The 10,618-nt window shown below is 32.5% G+C and overlaps 1 protein-coding gene across 4 annotated transcripts; it reads right to left on the bottom strand.

Annotated features, from left to right (window-relative positions):
- Positions 1-752: 752 nt before the first annotated feature.
- Positions 753-9,197, bottom strand: LOC125654469 (uncharacterized). 4 transcript variants are annotated; one of them, XM_048884430.2, is made up of 6 exons: positions 8,697-9,117; positions 7,581-7,634; positions 7,384-7,488; positions 4,992-5,097; positions 1,780-1,885; positions 753-1,189 (listed from the first exon to the last, which is right to left on the bottom strand). In XM_048884430.2, the coding sequence occupies exons 1-6, from the start codon at positions 8,704-8,706 to the stop codon at positions 1,028-1,030; spliced, it is 543 nt and encodes a 180-aa protein (XP_048740387.1). In that variant the 5' UTR covers positions 8,707-9,117; the 3' UTR covers positions 753-1,027. The 4 variants fall into 4 exon arrangements, with proteins under 4 accessions (XP_048740387.1, XP_048740388.1, XP_048740390.1 ...); XM_048884431.2 differs by lacking the exon at positions 8,697-9,117 and adding an exon at positions 8,146-8,587; XM_048884433.2 differs by lacking the exon at positions 1,780-1,885 and having other exon boundaries at positions 8,697-9,197.
- Between the last annotated feature and the right edge of the window lie 1,421 nt (positions 9,198-10,618).

The following is a 10,618-nucleotide window of genomic DNA, read 5'->3' as shown; positions in this document are numbered from 1 at the left end:
TTATGTCAAAAGGGGTGATTTCATTTCCTCCATCGTCAACTCCCTATATTTTTAAGTATTCCATTATCACCTGCATATGGCTTTTATATCTCTGCACGGATTCGATACACAAGATCTTTCTCTGCATATGATTAGTTTTTAAATTGATGCAAACTACATGTACTGACAAAGAAATTGATTTTACAGGGGTTTCAACAGTCTCGTTCAATATCAGCATTTCACAAATTCTATGGTCGTTGTAACGATTTAGTTTGCCAATACAATCTCGGTCAAATGCTGTCTGACATGTTTCATGCCGATTGTTAGGCTGTTCTTGATACACTGATCTTGACTAAGGATTACTCCATTTACCCGATCACGAGATAGATCTCACGGCGGGTGTGATCGGTCTACAGGGGTCGGGTACTCCTCCTAGGCACCCGATCCCACCTCTGGTATACCAAGGGATCCGTGTTTGCTCAACTCTCTATTTTGTATTCCTTATAAGAATTAAGAGATTGGTCATTGTTCCTTATTTTTACTTTTCCTGTGTATACATGCCATTGAAAAGAAGTTCTCGCATTCATGTCATTTATTATCTATATTTTTTTTTATCATTGAAATTCATTTCAATTCCCACAATCTAATATCGATCTTAACATGCAATATAACACGTGTTTCTCTTGATAAAATGGGTACTAAATTCAAAGTTCATTAGTATCATAACACGGATCCATAGACGAGGAAAATTATTGAAAAATAAATAATTGAAATTAATTATTTCCACCTTTATTTCATGATTAATTTGAGGGTTTGGAAATAAACATCACATCATTGAATAATTACTTGTATCAAGTCACTCAAAGTACAAAGTACAAGAAATAAATCTAATAATTTCTCACTATATTAGTCTATATCGTTTCGGAACAATACCATTCTTTAGTAATGTTTACCATTTGTGATACATGTTTGCGCAAATTTACTTTCATGAACTAATTTCATTTCTACATTCACAGAGAAATTGTAACATTCTGTAACAGTTTATTCATTAAAAAAATTTATTATCTGCAATTTCGCCATGGTTCTTCTCCTCATCTCGATAACTCGAACAGATGGTATTTCCTTCTAGTTCCGCAAGACTGGTGCGTGAACAGCTGTTGGTGTTAGATTCCGCTGAACGTTCTTCACAAGACGTACAATTCCTGTGTACCTTTATGGAAAAGTGTAATAAAAGACATAGGGATAGTTTACAAGGTCGGAGGCCTTTAACACCTACATATTATACACTATAAGTCCATTTGATATTTTTGAAAAGAAACTATGTATGCATGTACATAATGGAAGATGATTTCTCTCGAGATTGTTTTTAAGTAATAACATTACTTTTATATGTGTATCATACATTGATAATTCTATGGATTGGAATTCTAAATATAAGAGTGAACAAAAGTATTCGAATAATTGAGCAATATAATTATGTTTTCATATTTGAACAAACGAAATTGAAACTGTTGCACCAAGGCAGTAAAATGATATACTACAAAGCCAATAAAATGGTTATCCCTTTGTTAATATCACAATATGCAGATAAAACGAGGTTTTATACGCCAATTTTACAGGTAAAATGAGGTCTTATATGTCATTAGAATACAACAAATTGAAATATATTGTATATATATATATATATATATATATATATATATATATATATATATATATGTTTAGATATTCCGAAAACTATATAGAAACCCTATGCTGTCTACGGACTACTACCAAAAAAATTCAAGAATTATTTCTCACATTTTCGTTTACAACTCTACAAGATCTTGTGTCCCTCCATTCACTACCAACTTCCGGATGTAATATGCCACTTTCCTCTGTTGTGACAGGAAAGCTTGATGGCTTCCTGATACAATACAAAAATCACGTTCCATAAGTTTAACATTTTCATTATCATTTATTAAACGAAAGTTATAAGGTTTTTAATGATGGAGACATGAGGTCAAATCAAACTAAATAGCACACATATTCTTGCATAAGATCACAATTTTTCTTTTCTTTTTCAAAAACTGTTAGTCATTCATTTTTATCTTCGTGATCCATATTTCCTGTTTGAGATTGGGTTTTCGAAATTATATCCGACAAATACAATTGAATCATTCCCCACCGTTGCATGGATTTGATATCATAATTTCCTATATTTGTAATTGTCGTGGGATTTCAACAAATTGCTATAAATGATTAATAAGTGTAACCAAAGTTTTCCCATGGAAATATCAGACTAATAAACATATTTCCTAAACATTTCTATGATGACCTTAATATGAATTTTAAATACCAGATAACGTGGAGGATATTGTTATATCACATTACACGAGGGACTGTGCTGATAAGCGCATTTGTTCACTCCAATTTACTCTCCATCACTCGAAATAAACATAATTTGAAGTACGTCATCTTTATACACACAGGAAGAATACAAACCAATTTTAATCTAGATGTTATTTGATTTAATTAAAAGGAATCATTTTTCTAACATCAGCCAACTTCTTCAATTGATAGTGATTCTAGTTAGGTAATATCGATGACGTTCCTCTATTAAGATCAATTCTGTGTAAGAATAATTTTTTTAGATAGGTTCCGGCCACTCAATGTCACAGATTTCTTTCATTTTCACAGTATCAACCTAATTTGCACTATCTTACATAATTTTAAACTTTATAAACCAAATTTATACTATCCGTTGCCATGGAAACCAACAGCAGTCTATGAAGACTAAATTTAACTGCAAAATTTAGCCTGTTTTATCCATTTTTGACCGTGAGGTATACAAAAACTTAAAACTAAAACCAAACACTCTCAATAAATCTTGTTTTCCTATACCATTGTCTCTTTATTTATACTACTTATAACCCTTCATAAGTAGAGAGTGTGTTATTGGCCCATATATCAATGTATTACAATTTGGCTCTCTGCCAAAAGTGGTTTTTTGGTGTATTTCAACGATAAATTAAAATAATTTGGCAAATACATTCAGCATAATCAACTGTCATAACAAATTTCATATTAAAGACTTTTAATACATATAAATAGATTAATGATGGAACGTATCAGATTTGAGCTATTGTAGTATGAAAAATGTAGGTTTGGGCATTTTGTCAAAATTCATAATATTTGGGTATTTCAATGATAAATTAAAATAATTTGGCAAATACATTCAACATAATCAACTGTCATAAAAAGTTCATATTTAAGACTTTTCATACATATAAATAGATTAATGCCATTATGACGAAACGCATCAGATTTGAGCTATTGTAGTATGAAAAATGTGGGTTTGGGCATTTTGCCAAAATTCATAATTTGACAAATAGAACAAACCTATGAGATTTTCAGTCAATTTGAATGACAAAAACAATCAATAATACACTGTAAACATGGAGAATATAAAAAAAATTGATGAGGGAAAAACATACAAGTAAAGATGAAATGTAGTTCAATAAGATCCCCCCCCCATTCCCTCGCACACACTAAGTAACTCTTCAATCATTTAATAATTCATGAACAGCCAATTCACTGAAAATACCACGGCCAGTACTAGAATAAAATTTACAATAAAGACATGAAAACCATAAATATAAATGTATACGTTATATGTACAACTTTACATTTACAATTACAATATGCACAGGTCTATATATAATTCAGTACTACAAGAATGGGTGCAAAAAGTTGTGTCATTGTTAAACTCATACAATATGGCTTACCTAATATTTGATTGCTGCACATGTTACCTTGATCTAAAGTTTACATGTATCAAATATTTAATAAGAAACTAAGAAAAATTATCCTTGGTTATACTTAACAAGCACAATACCTACATGTATCTGTACATGCATTAAGCTTGCCAACGCGACAGGAACATGTGATTCGTCCCATGAAATAAGAAAAATCTATATAAATATATAGTACTTCACATTATATATATATATATATATATATATATATATATATATATATATATATATATATAATTAATTAATATCACACCTAATGACAAAATTACATAAAACGATGGTTGTAATATGTTACATATGAAACATATTTTAATTGTCCACAGGAAATGCCACAGGCACAACACGATGCAATATTGATATTACATAACCATGTATCCAACCCATAATAACCCTATATTCAATGGATTTTATTTACTGTTTCATGAATTGATATGTTATAACTTGTATAAAATTTAAGGACTTGTTCATTACCTTGACAATTGACATTTCCTAAAATGCTATCTTCCCTGTGTTCAATTAACGAAAAAGTAAATTTACCAAATATATATCAATTAAGAAGAAAACAACAAAATGAAACACAATTTAAAAAAGAAATGAAATTGTATATATAGTATATTATTTTGGGGTAAATATCAAATTCTTAAAGACCTCAATGCAATCTGCAATGTATGATTAATATGCTAGGTAATTAGATTTTTAAAAATCCTCTTTTATAAACTATATATCAAACCCTTGTTTATTACAAAAAATATTATTTGGATTGTTTTCATGGACTGAATGATTATAAATGAAATTTTAAAAAAAACTAAAACTAACTTAGCAAAACATTTTCTGTAGTTGTTTTTATCAACAATAACATTTTTTAGGAATTATTTGAAATATTACTTATTTCGATCAGCTGTTGTTATAGGATAGGTTTCCATGGCAACCTTTACTAAGTCAAACCTTTGCATGTTAATTTTGTCTTATACCTATCATATTATTATATACAAAGTTTCATCAAAATCTATGTGACATGTCATGGCCATCAATTTTTGATAGTTACATATAGAATCAGTCTTAAATTGTTCTCTGTAACACTGCAATATTCATTAAATGAACCTTCCTAGTTGGCTTTGATGTACATTCTACCAAACACTTACACGTCTATAACTATAATGTCATCGATATTAGGTTTGACACTTTCTTAAATGCTGAAAGAATTGTAAAGTTCACCATATCTTTCTTTTTTCGCATCTCCAAATGATAAGAAACATCGTCATCATCCCTAGCAGCAGTCCAACAATTGCGGACCCCGAAACAGACAGAGTGAGAGTGTTGGCTGTAAAAAAAAATATAATGTGCTATAGGTACCGGCATATCTTAAGGATTGCGTTACGTGGTTTTCGATTTACAATCATCATATTCTTGAATATTTCCCATGCTACATTGTACGTTGATCGCGGATAATTTGTAGTCGTGGGAATTCCACGCGACTACTGGAAGACATGCTCTCCAAAGAATTGTATAATATTATCTTTTGTCAATGGAGAACTCGGGCGTTTTTCACTATTATTAACTTCAGAGTATTTGTGCGTAGAATAAGAATGGTCCTTATCAAACTGTTTTTAGATGGCTGGTCACAGGTTAACATGCTATGACATTTCCTAGTTCCATTTTCATTGACATAACAGCTGTCTATGATTTAAAAACCATAAACTCTTTAATTCATCGTAATGAATGGAAATGTAAAGTGTTAAAAAGTTTGGTCCTGTTAATTTTGGAAAACTATTGTGATTTAGAATCCATTCATAGTTCTTTGGAATTTTTAAGAGTCCATATTTGATTTAAACCATTTCTTGAATATGTTGTTGGCCAGTGCGTCGGAAGCCTCTCTCTAAAATCAGTTAATATTTTTGTGAAGGGCAAAGTTAGGGGTTTGGTGGAACATTTTATGCATCCTGTAATGTATCAACGTAAGTGTAAATTTTAACACTGCAATTAAATATGCATCCGTATTTTCAAGCTAGTAACGAAATACTTAGTTACTGGGCTGTAGAGACCCTCGGGGACGAACGGTCCACCAGCAGAGGCCTCGACCCAGGGGTCATAATGTTAAAGTTATACGGTACCAATTTTGATGCACCAGATGCGCATTTCGACCAACAATGTCTCCTCAGTGATGCTCAAGCCGAAATTTTGGAAATTCGAAATGACAATAAACTTGTAAGAGCTAAAAGGAAAACTAGAGTGCCAAAATAAATTGAAGCCAAATTCGTCCAAAGATCAGAGCTATGCATGAGGGAGATATCATCCTTAATTTTGAAATGAATTTCTAAATTTTAACACTGCGAATAAATATACATCCGTATTTTCAAGCTAGTCACGAAATACTTAGCTACTGGGCTGTAGAGACTCCCGGGGACATCTAAATTCACGTCGTATGTATCTACTTCACCTCCCGGATACAAGCTGAAGAGAGGGTACATTTGTTGAAAGGTGAAGATAACGAACGGTGATCAATTTCATAGCTCCTATAAACATTACAAACTGGGGAGTTGGGCAAACACGGATCCCTGGACACATCAGAAGTGGGATCAGGTGTCTAGGAAAGGTAAGCATCCCCGTCGACCGGTCACACCCGTCGTGAGCCCTATATCCTGATCAGGATTTAGCATAAGTTTCAAATACATGATCAATTAAAAACCTTGATTTTTAAGTTATACGAAAAATTGGTGCTTTAATGTACTAAAAAACTTTGAAACATTGATTGCACCACCAAAAAGATTTAAAAGATGCATTATAGATCTCTTTGGTAATATGTTCTTAACTAAGGTTTTATATTCTATCTTTGTTAGGACACAGATTCCGTTTTATTCTGTTTGCTAGATGCAAAGACACCCATTCTTATAAATTATCAGGGTTACCCATCACAAAGCTGTTAAAGTATAAGAGATAGATGAAGGTAAGCTAAATCTTGACCCCTGACTCATTGTAAATCATTGTTTGGTACGCTGTTTTTGGCTATATTTAGATCTAAAACTTCATAGTTATTTCGGATTTCAAACATTTCGGTTGAGCATCACTGAAGAGACATTATTTGTCGAAATGCGCATCTGGTGCATCAAAATTGGTACCGTATAAGTTTTACATTATGACCCCTGGGTCGAGGCCTCTGCTGGTGGACTTTTAGTCCCCGAGAGTCTCTACAGCCCAGTAGCTAAGTACTTCGTTACTAGCTTGAAAATACAGATGTATATTGAATTGCTGTTATAAAATTTAGAAATTCATTTCAAAATTAAGGACTATCTCCCTCATGCATAGCTCTTATCCTTGGACGTATTTGGCTGCACTTGTTTGGCACGCTGTTTTGGGCTATATTTAGATCTAAAACTTCATAGTTATTTCGGATTTCAAACATTTCGGTTGAGCATCACTGAAGAGACATTATTTGTCAAAATGCGCATCTGGTGCATCAAAATTGGTACCGTATAAGTTTTACATTGTAGAGCCATACATCGGGAAAAAGAAATTCTTTTCTTATTCCCGATAATACTACATTTAAACTAACGTTTTCAAGGGTAATAAAAGGGATATTCAATGGAGTGCAAGTTAAATTTTTGACTACCTTGAAATCGTGTTGATGATGTCAGATTTGTGGACGTATTATGAACGTTAGTTGTAGTTGAATGCCAAGTGTCTCTTTTTACAATACGGTTAGAATGGTCATCCCCTGAAAGGCAAAGTAATGTTTTTCTTACACATCTTATTCTGGATCAGTAGACTTTTTTCTGTAATAGTGAAAGTAGGGACTTAGAGTGTCACCTGACTGGCATTCGGTGACCCATTTTACACACTGCATGGTCTTGCGTATACAATCTGAGAAAGAAGAGGAAAATAATAATTATCATTTATATTATTCTTTCGTTCTTAAATCTAAATATACACATATATTCCCTTATAAATTCTATTCCTGAACCATTTTGCCTGGTCGGGATGTGACCAGTCGACGGGCGATGCTTAGGCTTCCTAGGCACCTGATACCACCTCCGTTTACCTGATCAGGATATAGGGCTCATGGCGGGTGTGACCGGTCGACCGAGGATGCTTACCCTTTCGAGGCACCTGAACCCACCTCTAATCTGTCCAGGGGTCCGTGTTTGCCCAACTCTCTATTTTGTATTGCTTATAGGAGTTATGAGATTGACCACTGTTCGTTATCTACAACTTTCACTTATGCATTGATGATAAGTATGCAATTTATAAACGAATACCTTAAACCACTAGTAATAAAAGTATATAATATCCTCCTCTATAGGCTGTCATGACCATGAAACAGGATTGCATATGGAATAATTGCATGCAAAAACAACTTTATACCATAATATACCTCTCTTGTATTAGGCATTAAAATCAACTGAAATATGCTGCTTAGATCTAGACATATATCTCCGAAATACTTTACTCTTGTGAGATATTTAGATCGACTGTCCATTTGGTGAATTATATTCCTAATCCAATTGAGTTTGCTTATATTTTCCGCCAGTTGGTATGTAACATGAAAAAGTAGCTATTGCTCATGCGTGCAAACCTTGTAAGGCTAGGGAAAAACCAACCTGCCTTTAACAAGTGACATCTGAGGTATCCACACACCTCCACCAGAATCAAATGTTTTATTGTTGGTCAAAATTTGGCAGAATATATATTCAAAAATACTTTATATTTTTGGAACGTTGCAGCACATACACAAGAAAATACGAAACAATTAAAATTGAGCCACGTCATAATGTTCTTGGTGGAATAATGACGACACAGATAGAAATTATTCGAGATGGTAAGAAATACAATTTTTCCCCTTTCTTCTCAAAGTTTGTATCTAATGAATTTATTTTTCATTTTGAAATTATTATTAAAGCAATAATCATGGTAAGTAGTACTTACCACCGTCCATTTCTATTGGAAGTTCCGCATGTAATAAACTGAGCTATTTCACACACATCTAACAATGGAAACAATTATGCAAAATATTCACACACAAATAAACCGAACAAAAAGTTTATTAAAGCATGCTTGTGGATTATGTGATGCTGTGTGGTCTCCTCATGAGTGTGCATTTCCGTTCCATGACACCAATATCTATTAATATAGCATCTGATATCTTCAAAATCATTTAGAATTTAGTTGATTTTATATGAATCTATCTGCTCATGAAGATGTCAAATAAACATTGTCTAGAAAAAATTCTTTTCATACCTAATTGCCATGAAACGAACATTCTAGAGACATTTAAAAGATTTTGCTGAAATAAAGTTTGTTTTGTTATTTCATTTCATTATGGATTTTTCAATTCCTTTTGCTTCAGTTTTCCCCAGTTACTATAATCTGTTTTATTGGGCATCAGGGACTACAAAGAAATATATCAGCAATATTCCACAAAGCAATTGAAATAATGAATTTGTGAAAATATTCAAAGTTGGAAACTTTTACAATTAGAATTTTTTTCTTAACTAAAAATTCCAATGTGGAATAGGGCATTTCCAAAAATCTTGTTGGATTATTCGATCTTATGATCAGCTTATTTTTTTTTAATTGCTTTCCAGGATTTTAAATAAAACCTCGGTCAAAAAGATTTTGATGAAAAGATGAAGATAACGAACAGTGCTAAATCTCATAATTCTTATAAAGAATACAAAATTAAGAATATATATATATATATATATATATATATATATATATATATATATATATATCTCAACTGATTCGATACGCATAAGTTTAATCGGTTTTTGAATCGAGGCAGGCTACTGACTGACAAGATGATGTTACAAGCGTTTCAACAGCTTCGTTTAAAGTCAACATTTTGCAAATTATATTGGTCGTTATAACGATCAAACCAATATAACCTGTCATCGGTTAAATACTATTTGACGTGTTTCACCGTTCTTTATATGATTGTGACTACGGATTACCCCGTTTACCTCATCAAGACATAGGATTCATGGTCGATGGGGATGCTTACTCCTCCTAGGCGCATGATCCCACCTCTGTTATCTCCAGGGGTTCGTACATGTATTTGCCCTATTCTTAATTTTGTATTCATTATAGGAATTATGAGATTTAGCACTGTTCGTTATCTTCATCTTTTCATCAAAACCTTTTTGACCGAGGTTTTATTTAAAATCCTGGAAAGCAATTAAAAAAAATAAGCTGATCATAAGATCGAATAATCCAAAAAGATTTTTGGAAATGCCCTATTCCACATTGGAATTTTTAGTTAAGAAAAAATTCTAATTGTAAAAGTTGTTTCCAACTTTGAACATTTTCACAAATTCATTATTTCAATTTTGTACGAATTTCAATAGCATTAAACTTGATGCTATTACTCACTCTTTGCTTAATAGGATTAGTAGAATGCAGGCTTTGTCCGTTCATCTATAGGTATATTTCCTTTTATACTTGTGCATGTATGAATTTGATAAGTTCCTTGCATGATGGAGCTGTTAATTACGTAAGTGATTCGTCCAATGATATTGTGTGACCTGTCAACAAGGGATGCTTACTCCTCTTATGCACCAGATCCCACTTCTGGTATATTCAGGGGTACGTGTTAGCCAATCTCTCTATTTTGCATTGCTTATAAAAGTTATGAGATTGAAAAAAAAAAACGAACTTTTATTTTCTCTATTTTAACCTACCGTATTTCATTCAATTCTTGGTTTGAAATATTCGTAAATGCAGGGAATTCTTGTATTTAGCCAATGAGAAGCATACATATATTGTTATAGGGATATCCACAAGTTAATGATATGCTCTCTCTCTCTCTCTCTCTCTCTCTCTCTCTCTCTCTCTCTCTCTCTATCTCC

Source organism: Ostrea edulis, chromosome 7 (assembly GCF_947568905.1).
Source record: "Ostrea edulis chromosome 7, xbOstEdul1.1, whole genome shotgun sequence".
Classification (NCBI taxonomy): Eukaryota; Metazoa; Mollusca; class Bivalvia; order Ostreida; family Ostreidae; genus Ostrea; species Ostrea edulis.
Note: the sequence above shows the minus strand (reverse complement) of the source record. Positions and strands in the feature narration are given on the sequence as shown.